Genomic DNA, 17,318 nt, shown 5'->3' on the forward strand with positions numbered 1-17,318 from the left:
ATGGGAGATTCTCATCATGGATGCATCATGGATGGATAGTTTTAGCAGATGCCTGTAGAAGTCGAGATTTTATCAGTTAAGTTCTGTCAATCACCAAAGAGAAGTGAATTCCTGGCTCACCCAGCTCATGTTGGCCTTGAGGTATTTTTTACTGCATGTATACACCCCCTTGAATAAAACAATGAGAAGTTAGCCAACGGTTCTTCAACCCTTAAAACCTCAAGCCATTTTTTCTTTTGCTGTTTTGGATCCTCCTGTTTTTATATTTATGTTAAACTTCATGGAGCAGCTGAAGCTTTTAATCCCAGTATAAACCAGTCAGCATCAGACATGATGTTTCTCAGCTGTCAGATTGGGAGGTAAAATGATGTAAAATGAATGTATGAATAGATATAGCAGCATAAAGGTCGACCAGAAGAAGAAAGCAGAATTTATTACTAACAGAACTTTGTAGAAATAACACACAGACCAACAGTGACCAAACCTTTTCTCATCTCATCGTTCTCTCATGCTGGCACGTAAATGTAGCATGTGCTCTTATAATGTTAAAACTGCATTGTTTAAAGCTTATTGCACACCTCTGTATACTGCTCACTTGTGATGCAGTTATAGTACAGCTAAATTTAATAAGCTGTAAGTTGCATTTAATGATGCACTTCGAATTTTACTGAAGATCACTGGATGGACGAGTTCCAGTCAGCTGTTTGTGCAGAACGCTGTGCCCCCCTTACAAGCTGTTCTTAGAAATGTTGTATATAAATTCATTATGAGATTGGAGGATTCTAAAAATTCTATTATGGTTTTAACAATGCCTAACAAGAGCAGTGGACGATATAACCTTGGACTCTGGAGACAGTGCTTGTATGGATTATAGATATAATTTATAGTCTTTCTCTGTGTTGCCTTTTTCCTTTAGTGTGTTTTTTCTAGTTTTTCTTTTTCTTTTTATATGGACCAAATTGTGAGTCTGAAATAAAGACTGAATTGAATCTCAAGTCTTGGCTTTTAGGACAAAAATATTGTTATTGAAACAAACACACAACAGAAATTATTTCCATGTTTCCACTTTTTCCTCATTTCCAGTTATTCCTGCTACTATTTACCTGCTATCCTCACTAAACCAACTCCAGCTCAGCTGCTTTGTGGCGCCACCGTGCATCAGAAACGTCTTCTTGGCTTTATTCCAGCCATAGAGGAGCATTATTTTTCTTCTTTTCACACACACATAGAACTTTCTGCTCACTGGTTGATCTTTGGCTGCTCCTGATTGGACGTTACCGTCAATCTAAGCTCTCTGATTGGTGGAAAGTCTGACAGGAAGTGGCTTCATCATCATGTCCAGGTCTAAATAGAGGTCTCTTAGCAACATAGTAGTGATGGTGATGTTTTTATGATGAAATGTGATAAATAATGCTGTTATCATGGATCATTGTGGATTTACCAGATAGAGTCTCTGAATAAAACCACATTTAGTGGCTGGATTGTAAACCTCCTGGATGGGATGTAGGGGCTGTCACCATGGCGCCGAATTGCAGTAAAACCGCAAATTTAGCAATCCACCCTTTCATCATCCCCATAAAACCAGGGATAAGCCTCCATGAAACCGATCATGTCTGAAACCAGGTACCAAGGTGGATAGGTTTGAAACCTCCACCAAGGTGTCCTGTGAGGACAGCGTAACTGCACCACTGGAGGATATGACGTCAGTGTGGTGAACGTGCACCAAACACAACCACAGTAATGGCGTCCGTGACCAACTGTTGTGGTGCTGCTCCAGACATGTGTACAGCTTTAGCACCAAAAAGCACGGCTGTTACACCAGTGCTGCACTATTGTACCAGCTCCAGCAGGAGTAAGCAGATACGTCTTTATCTGCGTCTATCTTTATCTTTGTGCTACGTCTTCTTCTAGCTCTGGAGTGTTACTCTTTAATCATAGTAGCGCCCTCCACAGCCTTGTAGCATGTACTACAGCGGTTTCGTGGGGATGTTGAAGCCTTTCTTCTAGCATCAGGGCTGTGTGGACACCGTTCCTGAGACACTGGTGATGAAGCGCTGGTGCTCTGGCATGCCAGCGAGGTTCCAGAGTTAACTGAACAGACTTTTGTTGCACAAACTGAAATTCAACATTTGCTTTTCAGTGAATCGTGGAAGTAATCCCCTCTTCCAGTGGGCCTCCATATCCACATTCACACTCACTCTTTTACTTAAATGTGTTATTTTTTCTCCTGTCACGGTCTCTCTTTGTCACTTATCACCCTTCCCACCCCCTCTGACTGTCCTCTTCTTTGTTTCTCTGTTTCCTGCAGCATGACAGCCAGTGGAGTCCCTCGGCCTGCTCCTTGTGTGTTTGCTCCAAAGGTAGCGTGACCTGCAGCACCCGGCCATGCCCCCCTCTCACCTGTTCAGGGGATCAGAACTCCTTCATCCCAGCTGGGGAATGCTGCCCCAAGTGTGGCCGAAGCGGAGGTAAGAGCTGCTTTAGGATCACCCAGGACCCCAAACACACAAAAAGATATGAAAGAGTTCTTTGATGCCAAAATCTGAAAAGCTCTCCAAGTACTTGAGAAAAAAAGCCTCAGCAGATTCAGCCCAATAAGTTCTTCTTTTACACTCAAAAATATCCATTAAAATCATCCCAGGACGTGCAGTGATTCGTGCATCTGGGAGTCCATTTGCATTGGAAATGTCCAAAAACAATCCGACCCAGAAAGATTGCTTCCTTATGAATGTGAAGCCAAAGAATAGTTTGTAATGTCGCTAAAATGGTTTGATATGAAGCCAGAGGAGAAAAAACCTTTTTCAATTTTGAGCTTCTGCTTTCAGACTCCAGAGGCCGAAGATGTCCTTATTGTAGATTTTATTTTTTATTTTACACAGAAAAATTTATTAGCTCCTCTGAAAAAAACCACAATAAAAACCTAATTATAAAAATGGGATAAAATATTTAATCATTTCCATTTGATTGGGATTAAAACAAACTAAAAGTATCAGGTTTGGGTTTAAAGAAATTATTAAATGTCTCACCATCTGAAGGCTCCTTGTTTCTATGGACGTTGTTTAGGCTGTAAAGCCCAATCGGCCCCTATGACGACTGAGAAATTAGACATAATCACGACTATGGTGGGGAAGGATGCTTCATCGGGCCGTGATCTTCAGCTCTCACTGGAGCGATTCGCAGCCGAGTGTAAAGCAGCTGGGATGGGAATTAACACCTCCAAGTCCGAGACCATGGCCCTGAGCCGGAAAAGGGTGGAGTGCTCTCTCTGGTTCTGCAATAGGGGTCTTGCTTAGGCAGCTGCCCCCGTGACCCGACTCCAGATAAGCAACAGAAAATGGATGGATGGAGACTATTAAAGTAATAAAACAGGACAGTGGTGTTTATATTCAGCTGTTGTGCAAAGATTAGATCCTGATGTTCACAAAACAATGTTTAGAGCTGCTGAAGGGGATCTTTGTTAGCATGTTGTTATCCTGTCAGAGAAAATAACAGGTGAGGACAGAAATTCCACATTTCTCCTCTGTGTTATTGTAATTTACTCATTCATGGTAACAGACATAGTATTTTTGACACTAGGTATCCATTCTCTGAGCTCACTAGATGCCCTTAGATACCAGGAACATGAACATGATCCTTATTATTATGGAACAATAAATATGTCTATTTTAGTTGTTTTTTTCTGAAAATATGACCAGGTTAACATGTTAACATGTAGACAAAATCGCCTCAATGATCATAAAAACATTTCTGTGGGAGTGTGGCTTTAATGTGTTTTCTGCTACAAATATGCCACAAACATCAGTTTGTGTTTCCAACCTACCGAAATATAGATATTAAAAGTGACTCAGAATTCATCTAAAATGTCCCGTGTCTTTGAGACAAGACTTAAATAAGCGTGGCCGTTTTCCTGGTCTGGAGCAGTCTGGTTCACCAGCACCAGTTACCATGGTAACTCAGCTGGACACCCAGGTAGCAGACATGTTTGAGCCAAATCCAGGCTACTTTTGGCACTTACGGCTCAGATTTCAGTTGTTGGCCTGGACGTGGATTACGGATACTATTTCGTGGACCAGATGTGGTCGTAATGCGGGAGGCCTTCGTTATGGAAGTTTCCTTATGGGCCAGATGTGGTGGTGATGTAGCCGAGTTCTGGCAGCTACACTCACGTCGCGCATCGAGGCCACATTTCTGGGACAGTCATTCTGGTCTGGAGCAGAGTGGTTCACCAGCACTAGTTACCATGGTAACTCAGCATGGACTCATTTGAGCCGCTACCTTGATGAGCCAGACTTATCGAAATAAGCAAGACTTTCCTGATCCATCCCCCCCAGGAAATCAGATGCACAGAAACAACAACAGGTTGCAGCGTTTTAGGTTTTTCTGCAAGCGTATGTCTTCATATCACCAGTCGAGGTTTAAAGCCTATATTAAATAGTTGGTGTTTGTGAATGCTCCCTGCGGAGTCAACTGGTGTTTTCAAACACTAACTGGTGTGAATGAATGGTGATGCCATGGAGATTTCTACAATCCGTTTGAGTGGGATGTGTGAACACCAGCTGACTTCATTACAACACCCAACAATTTTAATAAACAGAGAAATTCAGCTGCAGACGGTGATTGTGATTGCAGCTCTGTGAGGCAGACGATGCAACTGAGAACCATTTCCTCCGACTCAGAGGTACCAATTCCTTCTAATGCAGGTCATTTCCACCTCAGAACGGTTCGACCATGTTTTCCCAACCACTTCATAATGTGGTAATTTTATCATTATGTCAAATATTCCTTTTTAAAACATAATTGGTTTTTTTGCCTTATGAACACAGCGGTCATAGCCATAGGCAAGGCAAGGCAGTTTATTTGTATAGCACATTTCATGTACAGGACAATTCAAAGTGCTTTACATAAAACAAAGGCATTACAGATATTTAGAAATAGTAAATCAACACATAATCACAATAAAATAATAAATTACATTAAAATGATTAAAAGCAAGATAAGTTAAAAAAAAGTTTCTGTGCAGATTTCATGCATAGGCGCATGAGAAAAGAAAAGTTTTTAACCTGGATTTAAAAATGTCTACATTTGGTGAAAGTTTAATCTCCACTGGCAGTTTGTTCCACTTGTTTGCAGCATAACAGCTAAATGCTGCTTCTCCATGTTTAGTCTGGACTCTGGTCTGGACTAGTTGACCAGAGTCTTTGGATCTAAGAGCTCTGCTAGGTTTATATTCTCTGAACATATCACAGATGTATTCTGGGCCTAAACCATTCTGGGATTTGTAAACAATCAGAAGGGTTTTAAAATTGATTCTGTGACTGACTGGAAGCCAGTGTAAAGATTTCAAAACTGGTGTGATGTGTTCAGATCTCTTAGTCCTGGTTAAAACTCTAGCAGCAGCATTCTGGATGAGCTGCAGATGTTTAATGATCTTTTTAGGAAGTCCTGTTAAAAGACCATTACAGTAATCCAGTCTACTGGAGATGAATGCATGGAGGAGTTTCTCTTCTCTTACCAAGAGAATTTAGATAATCAATCCTAAATCCTTAAAGTCTGAGGAGACGCCCATGCACAGAAACAGCAGTGAATTGGAAGTTCTGAGTTTAATTCTTTGACAGAAAATGCTGTATGGGAGCTGATTCCGTACCAGCTGTTGTGGGACAGTAAGAGGAAGTTGAAGCACTGAGAGAACATGCAAACACCACTCTGAAAGGCTCAAACATCACATCTGAACTTCTTCTTGTGAGCCAGCTGAGCTGAGGACCACACTGCCATACAGCCATGTTAACCATAGAGCCCTGAGGGTGTTTGAGCCAGTTCTGAATTATGTTGTAAGATTTCCACCGAATTTTACCTGTGAATGTCACCACAACATAAAATGTGCCCTTCACTAGCTGTGCTTGCTCTTTGCCATCCACAGAGCGGTGCATGGTGCTGCACATGAATCATTATGCACTGTCAGAAACAAGTCAAATATGACTGCTGTAAAGGTTATTCAGGTTTTTCCATCAGTTTCCAAAGCTAAAAATAAATAGGACACACTCATTGTCATTTTTCAGACCTTTCTGTGATGTGTTTGTGCGTTTTTTTAATCCTGCAAATCCAGAAATGTGCAGGTTTTGAATGAGTAATTATCTTTGTTGTGTGCCAGATGTCGGCTTTGGCACCGACAGGTGGAATATGAATGAAAGGATGGATTTTAAATATGAAAAATATATCACAGATTACCCCATGAAAAGTTAGGACACTGTAAATGTAAATAAAAGCAGAATGCAATGATTTCTAAATCTCATCAACTAATATTTTATTCCCAGTAAAACATAAAGAACGAATCAGATGATGAAACTGAGACATTTTACCATTTAATGGAAAATATGATCTGATTGTGAATCTGATGGCACACGTAAATAAGATCAGGAGCAACAAAAGGCTGGAAAAATACCCGGTACAAATCAGAAACACCTGGAGGACCATACAACAAGTGGGGCGGGGCTAGATAGTGTGCTGGGTTGGACATCCAATGGACGTGGCCAAGACAACACAAAAAAAACATGCATTTCCTTTAAACTGTCATGGTTTATGTATCTAAAACTTTATAAGAAAAAAAATTGAGGGGGGTTTAATGCCCTGGGGGGCCTGACTCTGGCATCGGGGTGGGTGCTGGTCTGCACTAAGTGGGTGTTCAGGAGGAACCTGGTTTTCTTGGGCATTGGGAGGGTGGACTGCACTTAGGCTCCAGGGGCCTTGGGACCTGCGCTCTGTCCATCTCTTGGGGGCCGGCGCCTGGTTGGAGGCACCAACTTGCACCTGTAAAGGAAGCTGAAATAAAACTTTACAGCTACACAACGGCCACAGTATTTACCTAACGGACCTTACTGTTTTTGACCGTTTGCATTTTTGGGAAACTTTTATATCTCTGTGCAATGAGGCTTTATGTTACTGCAGCCGAAACCTCACAGTACAGTGTAGAAATATTCTTCCCTCATTCGTTTGGATGGCACTAATTGTGTGGCAACTTACCACCTATCAGACAAGATGATGCAAGCGAGTTTGTAGAATTTATAAGGCAGCAGATTCCAGCTGAAAGGTTAATTTCAGCTCTAATGATGTCTTGGAGCAGATATGATGCAACCCAGCAGTTAGCAGCTAATTAGAGGCTGCTTTTTTTCCCCGACTGTGAATCACAGAGTGTGCAGGCGAACAATGCTTGAACATCCAGCTCATTAGCCGACACCCATTTTCATTGTTTACTCACTCTGTTTTTAACTGTGTGTGTGTGTCAGATTCCTGCTCCTGGCAGGGGGTTGTCTACAGGGATGGAGAGGAGTGGAGCCCCAGCCTTTGTTCCCGATGCTTCTGCACCAGTGGGAGAGTCCAGTGTTCGGTGGTGGAGTGTCGGCAAGTGGCCTGCAAACCAGTGAGTTTCCACACATGCAAACTCAGAAACAAGCACTTAAAAAAACGATTTTTTGATTTTCTAGTTTGGCTCTTCGATAAACCTTCTGGAGTGGATTTAAAGTCATCTAAACTCAGCTTTATGTAGCATGTTTTTAATACAAGTTTATCACAAAATGCTTTACAGAAATCCAGAAAGAGCAACAAAAAGTCTTAGAAAATGGTGGTAAAATCATCGGGAGCAATATAACGGGAAATTTAAAAGCACATTAAAAAACAAAAATGTTAGAGGTTGTGATCTATGAGGGGTTTGAATGAGACGACCAAACCTGGCAGCTGGTAACAAAGGAGGCTGAAAACTAGTCCTGGCTCCCGTTCTGGACTTACAGATATCTGGCTCATTCTGCTGGAGGGATATTGAGAAATGGGATTTTTCAGCCATATTAAAATAATCTTTAAATTCTAAAACATGAGACATTTAATTTCTTAGTAGAACCTGTGAGCACTCTGGCTGCAGATGTAATAGGTGAGTTATTTAGCATCCAGCGTGGCTAACAACCATAGAAGGTCTGATGCATTTCTTTCTGCTTACACATTTACACAAACTCCATCTCGTTCTTCCTCAGCATGAGAACTTGGTGATCCAGCCGGGCCACTGCTGTCCACAGTGTGTGTCCAACCCCTGTCTGTCTGCTGGAAAACAGTACCAGGTAGGCAGCATTTTTATGACGGACTAAGCACAGCTGATATTTAGATGACGGGGTAGTTATGGTGCATGCATGCGGGTATGTGGATTCGCCAAGCCAGTTCCTCTTATCTTAGCGATCTGAGGCACATCACCACCTCGGCCCTGCTGCTTCTCTCCTGCTGTGTTTTCAGCGAACACATCTTGAGTTTTTCTTCTGATCACATCCCATTCTGTCTCATGTGGGTTTCTATCCTCACACACACATACATGCTCATGCACACACTCATTAATGCTGGTATTTTCTTTTTCCTGATGTCATCATGTTCTTGAGCTGAAGTAAGTTGGATCTGTAAAGAGAACATACATGGGTACATGCATGTGTGCATGTAAGAAAGATATAAAATATATAACCATTTTATCCCGTACACCCTCCAAATGTAAGAAATACTTTGAAGTATTTGAATACTTCTCTATACAAGTGTGTATATATGCATGTTGTCAAAAATGAAATGAAGTTTACATCAGCTGTAATAAGAGCTGATTATTTGGAAGTCTTCTAATCATCTGAGCCTGTTGGTTCAAGTTAGAGTGAAGCTGTTTGAACTGGGATTGATCCGGTTTCAGTCCTCCAGGAACCGTTCTGTGAAGCGTCATAAATCACTCAGCAGTTACTGATGTTCAAAGAGCTCTACAGAGTCCTTTTTGATGTGTTAAATAATGAAATAATTTGGAACATCCAGGCTTTGGTCAATATTTAATTCAGCCGTTTAGTTTCAGAGAGAAATTAAGTTAGAATCTCATCAGACTACTGCAGGAAGTTGACCCCAAATTAATACAGATTATAAATTTAAGGCCTGAAACAGATCTGACATGGAGCCGGTGTTGGACGAACTTACATTTCCACATTGCTGGTCAAGCGAGCTGGGGAATATTCAGAAGAGACTTCTCTGCTATTCTGCATGTCTGAAAACTTATTTGCTTCATGTTTGCAGGACTTAAGATTGTAGCAGACAGCTGTGCTCTGAAGGAAACTTTTTACTCAGTGATACACAGCCTGGCCAAAAACAGTTGCCACTGTTACCAAGGGGGGTGTGTAGCGTAAATCCAATAAAACAAACGTAAAAATTTAACTCAATTTATTTATTAAATACAATGAGGGACCATCCCCATATTTTCCACCTGTCGTACAACTTGGAACCAGTTTACTCAAACCTGAACTTTACTCGCACATCACACAAAAATAAAAGGTCATACACACCAAAATCTGGTTGGACCACCTTTGACTCCAGCTCCAGATTCTGCAGTGTCACAAGATTTATTTCCACCCAGTGTTCCTTGCATTGACGATGGAGAGTCCGACCACTGCACAAAGCCTCCTCCAGAACATCCCAGTGCTTCTCAGTAGGGTTCAGGTCTGGACTCTGGGGTGGCCAGTCCATGTGTTTCTGACCACATTTCTTCCCCATCCAGTTTTTAATGATGCGTTGGACAGTTCTTAACCCAGTTTTAGTAGTTTCTTTCTCTGCTTGATGTCAGACTAACACCTTTTCCACGACCATGGGATGTGTCTTTCCACATGGTTGTTTAAGAAATGAGAAGCTACTCGTTGCATCAGTTGGGGCTAAATGACTTGTTGCAGCTGAGAGATGATCGTCCATGCAGGAATTATCCAACAGGAGGCTCCAGCCTGTTAGCTCAGTTAAATCCAGGTGACCAGGCAATGTATATATAAATATATGTGTGTTAAATCAATTTTCCATTCAAAAAGAACTATGCTGACATTTGCTAGCTGGTATTTGTTCTACAAAGCTGTGTGTTAGTATGCCTTTCACACAGCCTGGATGTCCATCAGTTTGTGAATCTCCTCAAAGAAAGAAAACGCGCTTTGGATTTGAATGAGCTTTGAGTTTCCCTCAAGTTGTGTAAAAGTGTGTGTCTATTTGGAGAGCGTCTAAATGTGTATCTGTGTGTCTCTTGGCAGCATGGTGAGCAGTGGCAGAAGAACGCCTGCACCACATGTGTGTGTGACAGAGGTCAGTCTAAATGCCACACAAGCACCTGTCTGCCAGTCATCTGTGACAAGGTGGGTAGTTTAACGCACACACACTCACACACTCACTGACATTTGTTTATATACAGAATTCGTCTGACACTCTGCACTGAAACTTGAACAGATGCAGAGACATTTAGCTGTTCAAGAACATGCAGGAAACTATCATCATTTATCAGCTTCACCTTCTAGTACCAGGTTGAACCCCTTTTTAATCATTGGTGTGATAGATGAAGCAGGTGGAGGAAACCTTCCTCAGAGGTTTTCTCCATATTGACATGACAGCATCACACAGTTGCTGCAGGTTTGTCGGCTGCATCCATGATGAGAATCTCCCGTTCCACCACATCCCAAAGCTGCTCTACTGGACTGAGATCTGGTGGCTGTGGAGGCCGTTGGAGTCCAGTGAACTCATCGTCATGTTCTAGAAAGCAGGTGGAGATGATCTGAGCTTTGTGACATGGTGCATTATCCTGCTGGAAGTAGCATCAGAAGATGCTCCACTGTGGTCATAAAGGGTCATAAGCCTGAAGCGTTGATCCAAGGCAGGATGGATCCATGTTTTCATGATGTTTCCATCAGATTCTGAGTCTAGCATCTCAATGTGGAGCTGAAATGGAGACTCATCAGACCAGCAACGTTTCTCCATCTTCTATTGTCCAGTGTTGGTGAGTGTGTGTGAATTGTAGCCTCAGTTTCCTGTTCTTAGCTGGCAGGAGGCACCCGGTGTGTCTTCTGCTGCTGTAGCCCATCTGCTTCCAGGCTGGACGTGTTGTGTGTTCAGAGATGCTGTTCTGGTGGGAACCAGTGCTTACTGGACTTCCTGATGTCTTTATTTCTTCCCGTATTCTGAGGCTCACTTTGAACTTAAAGTGGCTCTATTATGCTCATTTCAGGCTAATTTATTTTAATATGAGATTCCAGAAGGGCAGGAATTAATCAAACATTTTTTCATATACCTTTTTAATTTTTTATTTTATACTGACCCTTTCAGAGCAGCCTCTGCCAGGAACAAGCAAAATTAGACCCTTCATCCCTGGGCCCCGCCTCTCTGATTGGTCAACCGCCGGGAGTAGTTGTTGATGATGTGCACCGTTTTCTTCATAGAAACACTGGCAGAATTCGTAAACAAACCAAAGTAATATAAATATTCAGTAAACAATGTCAACACAAAACATACAGCTGTACGTGTTTGAGCCCAAATCAGACCCTGAAAACGAGAGTGAACAACTCAGCAACCTGCAGCAAGGAATGCAGCAGGACGTATCTGTTTGGTAAAATCTCTGCTGTAGTCTGATATAACGTTGTTTGCCGTCCTTCACTCGCCTTATATATTTGTACATGACCCTGTTAACAGGCGTATAAGTAGCAAATGTACCACAATGCCAACAGAAGTGGAAAACGTCTGCTGCCAAGAAATAGATAAGCTAATGATGCTACTTGCTAACACTTTCATGCATTGTTAGCGATCATGTAAAGTCAGTGTGGGTTAATTCCTTTAGTTTGACCGTTGCTCACACTAACCATCAAAACAAAACAGACAACTTATTTACTTACAGCTTTGGACTCAGGATCGGAAATGTGGTCTTTGATTGTAGAAACAGACCCTCCTTTCAGCTAAAGCCTGGTTGCAAAACCCACGTTTTACGGGCCCTTGTTATCCAGCAGTCTTTGGTTAAGTGCCGGTCTAAATTCAAACGTTGGTGTAACTCTGTGGCTGGATCCCAAAAACAAACTCCATCCATTGCTGAGTAACCGTTGTTTCCTTCGGGAATTTAAATAAATGCAGCTTTCCTCACAGCTGAAGAAGCATTTCTTGTGTCGCATGTTGACACTGAAAACGTTGTGGTCTCTCCCGCCTTCACTGAGCAGTGATGGTCGGTGTGCTTTTCTTCTCGTGAGCATGCACAACCTGGGGAAGATGACCAATAACTAAAACCCACCCCTCTGAACATGTCTCCATGCCTAAATGCATTGAATTGCTGCAATTTAATTAATAGTGGCGCTGTTTAGACAAGATTCTGCAATGTCACAAGATTTATTTCCACCCAGAGTTCCTTGCATTGACGATAGAGTCCGACCACTGCACAAAGCCTCCTCCAGAGCATCCCAGTGCTTCTCAGTGGGGTTCAGGTTAACGGGTTAATAGTTCTTCACTATTTAAGCAATTGAAAAGGTGGACCTTATAATGTGGCCTCATAAACATTACCATGACCCTACAAAGAACAACTACTAGCTTTTCCAGTAGCTTCACCCTTATCTGAACCTAACTTCACTCTAACTCAAAGCCGTCAAGCTAAAATTTAATCATTCACATGCTTTTTGACCCCAAAAAGGAGCTGACTCCCCACAATGCAACTGTTTAAAAGTTTTCATAGCCACACAGCAAATGAAATACCAGTACTTGTAACACAAGTACACACATACACATATATCCATAATCACACATGCTTTAACACCCGCACAGGCTGACATTTAATCCTTAATTGCATGCAAATTTGTTCTTGCTGCTTCCATCTTGTGCTGGAGCTCTTGTTGCAGAAGTCAGAGGGGACCATAAAATACAATCTATACTGACAACAAAACATTAAAGGGCTGCACATTGAGAAGTGTACAGTCATAAGTGATGGGTAAAATAAAAGATCAGAGAGCGAATCTAAAACCCAACACAGCGTATAATCTGAGAGCATATATAATATGTAGTTATCCTCAAGACATAAAGTAGTTTAGCAGCACTTTGATTTTGCTTCTATACTTAGCTGGAAGCTCTGGTGGGAATCCGTAATGAAGCAAAACAAAAAGACCCTTGTCTTCAGTGCCATTTGCAGTTTTCGAGCATTTGGAAATGAGTTTGACGCACATCAAGATGAGCTAAGAGCAAGTAAAATTTGCAGAAATGGCTTTCCATCTTCACAATAAGGATGGGAGCTGCTGCATTATCTCATTGTTTCATAAGGGAAACATGCTGGTCTCAGCTCGTGCACATTCAAATATTTACACAATGAAGTTATTCAAATATGCCACTGTAAACAAAGAGAAAATTTCAATTGTAGTTTTGGTATGACAAGCTTGCTTTGGACGCACTTACCCATCATTTTAATGGGTATGTGTCAAAATCTTGACTGGTAATAGTTTTGCTACATTATATTGGAGATGAGCATTTTTCTATAAATCTAACAAAACAGTTGACGTAGCAATAAGTCTGTCAATTTCAAAATCAGACTGTAATTTAGTTAAATGTCACTCTAGTAGAAGTAAACACAATAGGTTGGGCCCCGTTTTCAACTGCAGATTCCACATTTGCTGCTCCAGTGAATATCTCTGGCAGCAGGATGGTGTGTGTGTGTGTGTTTGTGTGTGTGTGTGTGTGTGAGATTGCATCAAAATAAACATGTTCATGCTAATGAGGCACATGTCAATCAGGGCAACGGTGTGTGTAGATTTCTGATAAGAATGTTGGTCTTTTGCAAAGAAGAGTGAGTTTTATTTGGCTTCATTAAGTTTTGTTGCTTGCCATGAGATTTTCTAATAGAAAATCACACAGCTGCTGCTGAAGTCAGTGTTTTACCTGCAGTAGACGGAAGTCAGAGCGCTCTGTTTGGAGAATCATGAAAGGGTTCTAACAGGTTGTGAAGCCAAGCAAGCTAAATTAAGAACAAAAAAACAAACAAAACACAAAGACAAAATTAAAACAAGCTAAATTAACAAAGCTAAGTTATAAAAAAAACAAGCTAAGCTAATAAAAACAAAAAAAACGAGCTAAACTAACAAAAACAGGCTAACAAAAACAAAAGGACAAGCTAATAAAAAACAAGCTAAGCCAATAAAAACAAAAAAACGAGCTAAGCTAACAAAAACAGGCTAACAAAAACAAAAGGACAAGCTAATAAAAAACAAGCTAAGCCAATAAAAACAAAAAAACGAGCTAAGCTAACAAAAACAGGCTAACAAAACAAAAGGACAAGCTAATAAAAAACAAGCTAAGCTAATAAAAACAAAAAAACGAGCTAAGCTAACAAAAGGACAAGCTAATAAAAAACAAGCTAAGCTAATAAAAACAAAAAAACGAGCTAAGCTAACAAAAAACAGGCTAACAAAACAAAAGGACAAGCTAATAAAAAACAAGCTAAGCTAATAAAAACAAAAAAACAAGCTAAGCTAACAAAAACAGGCTAACAAAAACAAAAGGACAAGCTAATAAAAAACAAGCTAAGCTAATAAAAACAAAAAAACGAGCTAAGCTAACAAAAACAGGCTAAAAGAACAAAAGGACAAGCTAATAAAAACAAGCTAAGCTAATAAAAACAAAAAAACGAGCTAAGCTAATAAAAACAGGCTAACAAAAACAAAAGGACAAGCTAAAAAAAACAAGCTAAGCTAATAAAAACAAAAAAACGAGCTAAGTTAACAAAAAACAGGCTAAAAGAACAAAAGGACAAGCTAATAAAAACAAGCTATGCTAATTAAACAAACAAGCTAAGCAAATAGAACAATATCAAAATATCCTTTAAATATTTATAAATAAATATAAACTGCCTGCTTCTGTCCACCTGTACATGAATATTTAGAAAAACCCAGATTTTTCTTTGCCTTTGCATCTTTTATCCAAAGGCACTAAAAAGTACTTTTAGGAAAACACCTTCCAAGTTTCAGATAATTCAGCTGTGAATAAGAAAACAGGCATTTTTGGCTTGTGCCATTAGGTTTTGCGCCACAATCTGTATGACTCCCATCACAACATGTGCCATTAACTCCTGCGTTTACATAGCAGATATAGCCAAGGTGCTGATGTTAGCAGGACTTTTCATGTAAATCTACAGTATTTTGCCAGGTATACTAAGAATTTTTTTTTTTTTATTTTATTTTATTTTATTTTTGCATTTGCTTGTAGTTATGATTTTTTTCTCAGTCGTCTGATTGTCCATTACAGCTTCAGAGGTGAGTGCCACCTTTTTGTTTGGCTGACAGCATTTCAGATGTGTCATATGGAAAGTCTGTTCTGTAAAATACTTGTGTTTTTATGAACATAAACTTTAAACAGAATGCCAAACGTCTGAGGAGTTTTCTATAATGAAAAATTTTTCTTCATGAGCTCTCATTCCCAGTTCCTGCAGACTTTCCACCAAATTGTCTATAAATTTAAACTCCCAAGCATTTTTATATAAATTTGTAAAGCATTTCAACAGCACAACACACACACTTTTCTCCTCCAACTTATTACTTTTGGCTGAAAGAAAAATTCACAAAAGCAGCATTTTGGATTTTTATTTATTTATTTTGGTCTTATCTCTGCTTCTTTTGGATTCTTTTGTTCCCATTGTCTGCCCAGAATATGAAAACTAAACACATCCACACCTAAAAGTCACTGTGTTGTTTTTTTTTTTTAGGGTGAGACCAAAGTTAAGCGCGTCGGTGAGTGCTGTGATGAATGTGTTCCGGCCAAAGGAAGCTGCTTGTACCAGGATGTTGTTCGTTACCATGGAGACATGTGGAACGGCACGGGCTGCGAGTTCTGTACATGTAACCGGGGTCAGGTCCTCTGCCGGAAGGCTGAGTGTGGACGTGTTGAATGCCTGCAGGTAAGCTTGAAGGGGAAATAAAACCTGGAATGTCTCAGCTGATCTAGTTTGTTTTAGTGAATGCGTTTATTGAATAGTTTTGAAATCCAGTGGTGAACATGTATATCATATTCTGACCTGGCATGAATATTATGTTGTTGTTTTTGACTGAAATTATGAAAAACAACTAAATATGGTACAACAGTTATGCTGTTGACACACAAATCTACATAACCATTTCACCTGGAGGCTACGGTCCAATCCAAACTCTGATCAACTGCATCGATCAGATTAAAGATTGGATGTGCCAGAACTTCCTTCAGTTAAATGAAGACCAAATTGAAATAATCATTTCTGGAGCCAAAGGAAGAAAGATTAAAAGTCAGTTCTCAGCTTCAAACAGCAAAGTTCAAAACTAACAACCAATCAGAAATCTGGGACAGTAGATCATATAACTCTAGTCCTCAGATCTTTACACTGGCTTCCTGTCGGTCAAAGAACTGACTTCAAAATCCTTCTGTTAGTTTACAAAGACCTGAATGGTTTAGGACCAGACTACATTCAGGATCTTCTGGTTGGTTATGAAGCAACCAGATCCCTTAGGTCATCAGGGTCAGGTCTACTTTCTGTTCCCAGAGTCTGGGCTAAACGTGGAGAGGCAGCGTTCAGCTTTTATGCTCCTCACATGTGGAACAAACTCCCAGAAAACTGCAGGTCTGCTGACTCAGCAGTTTTACATCAGAGTTAAAAACTGTTAATTCCCACACTGGAACTTTATTTCTTGCATTTTATTTAAACCTTTTCTGTTTTTTTATTTAATTCAGTTTATTTATTTATTTTAAAGTTTGTTTTTAATGCACTTTTTATTCCTTCTCACACCCTGCTGTAATTACCCTGTTTTAATTTTTTATGTAAAACACTTTGAATTGTCTTGTACATGAAATGTGCTATACACACTTTGCCATGGCTTATGTTGCCCAATTGCCAGAAGGATGTAGTTCTAGGTGTCATAACTTCTGTCAGGGGGAGGCAAGTTTGGTCCTACAAGATGCAGTCCTGCAGGTTTTAGATGTTTTCCTGCTTCAACACACCTGGTTTAAACAAATGAGTCACTAAGCAGAACTTCATAAGATGTAAGTTCCATTTAATTGAATTTGATTGAACTCAATCAACTTCCACTGAGTAGAGCCCTGGCTTTTCTTCTGGTCACAGCTCTGCTGATTTAGGGTGAAAAACTATCTATTTTCATTCTAATTTTATATTTATTGTCCTTAATGGAGATGATGACAGTGAGAAAGGTGAATTACATCATGATAATGATGATGACTCATATGATTTTATTAGTATTAGTAATACCATATTGGCAAGTTACTAGAATGACTTGACGTATCACTTTGACTTAATTGTGAGGTTATAGGTTATGAGTATTGATTAGTAGTATAATTATTGTTGTCAAGCTTTCTTTAACAGCACAGATGCACCTTTTTAATTTCTTTTCTTTCTTTTCTTAAACTCATTCCCAAAAATCAGAGATGACATTTCCTGTCTCAATGAAAGATATCTTTTTTGTACCACAGTTTCATTTCTTGCCATGAAATTCATGCGTTTAAATGTAAAGACTGGGTTGGTA

The 17,318-nt window shown here is 40.1% G+C and overlaps 1 protein-coding gene and 1 long non-coding RNA gene across 2 annotated transcripts in view; one reads left to right on the top strand and one right to left on the bottom strand.

Annotated features, from left to right (window-relative positions):
• The window catches only part of fras1 (Fraser extracellular matrix complex subunit 1), a 290,358-nt gene that overhangs the window by 100,751 nt on the left and 172,289 nt on the right, over positions 1–17,318 (top strand). The window contains exons 5-9 of the mRNA XM_041998958.1: positions 2,309–2,468; positions 7,281–7,414; positions 8,019–8,102; positions 10,062–10,163; positions 15,518–15,709. Coding sequence (XP_041854892.1) covers positions 2,309–2,468; positions 7,281–7,414; positions 8,019–8,102; positions 10,062–10,163; positions 15,518–15,709 — 672 coding nt within the window. The remainder of the gene's footprint in view (positions 1–2,308; positions 2,469–7,280; positions 7,415–8,018; positions 8,103–10,061; positions 10,164–15,517; positions 15,710–17,318) is intronic.
• LOC121648696 lies at positions 1,110–16,215 on the bottom strand. The gene is made up of 3 exons (XR_006012018.1): positions 16,130–16,215; positions 8,969–8,971; positions 1,110–1,124 (listed from the first exon to the last, which is right to left on the bottom strand). It is a non-coding gene; the product is annotated as an uncharacterized LOC121648696 (long non-coding RNA).

The sequence above is a fragment of the Melanotaenia boesemani genome, chromosome 11 (genome assembly GCF_017639745.1).
Source record: "Melanotaenia boesemani isolate fMelBoe1 chromosome 11, fMelBoe1.pri, whole genome shotgun sequence".
Lineage (NCBI taxonomy): Eukaryota > Metazoa > Chordata > Actinopteri > Atheriniformes > Melanotaeniidae > Melanotaenia > Melanotaenia boesemani.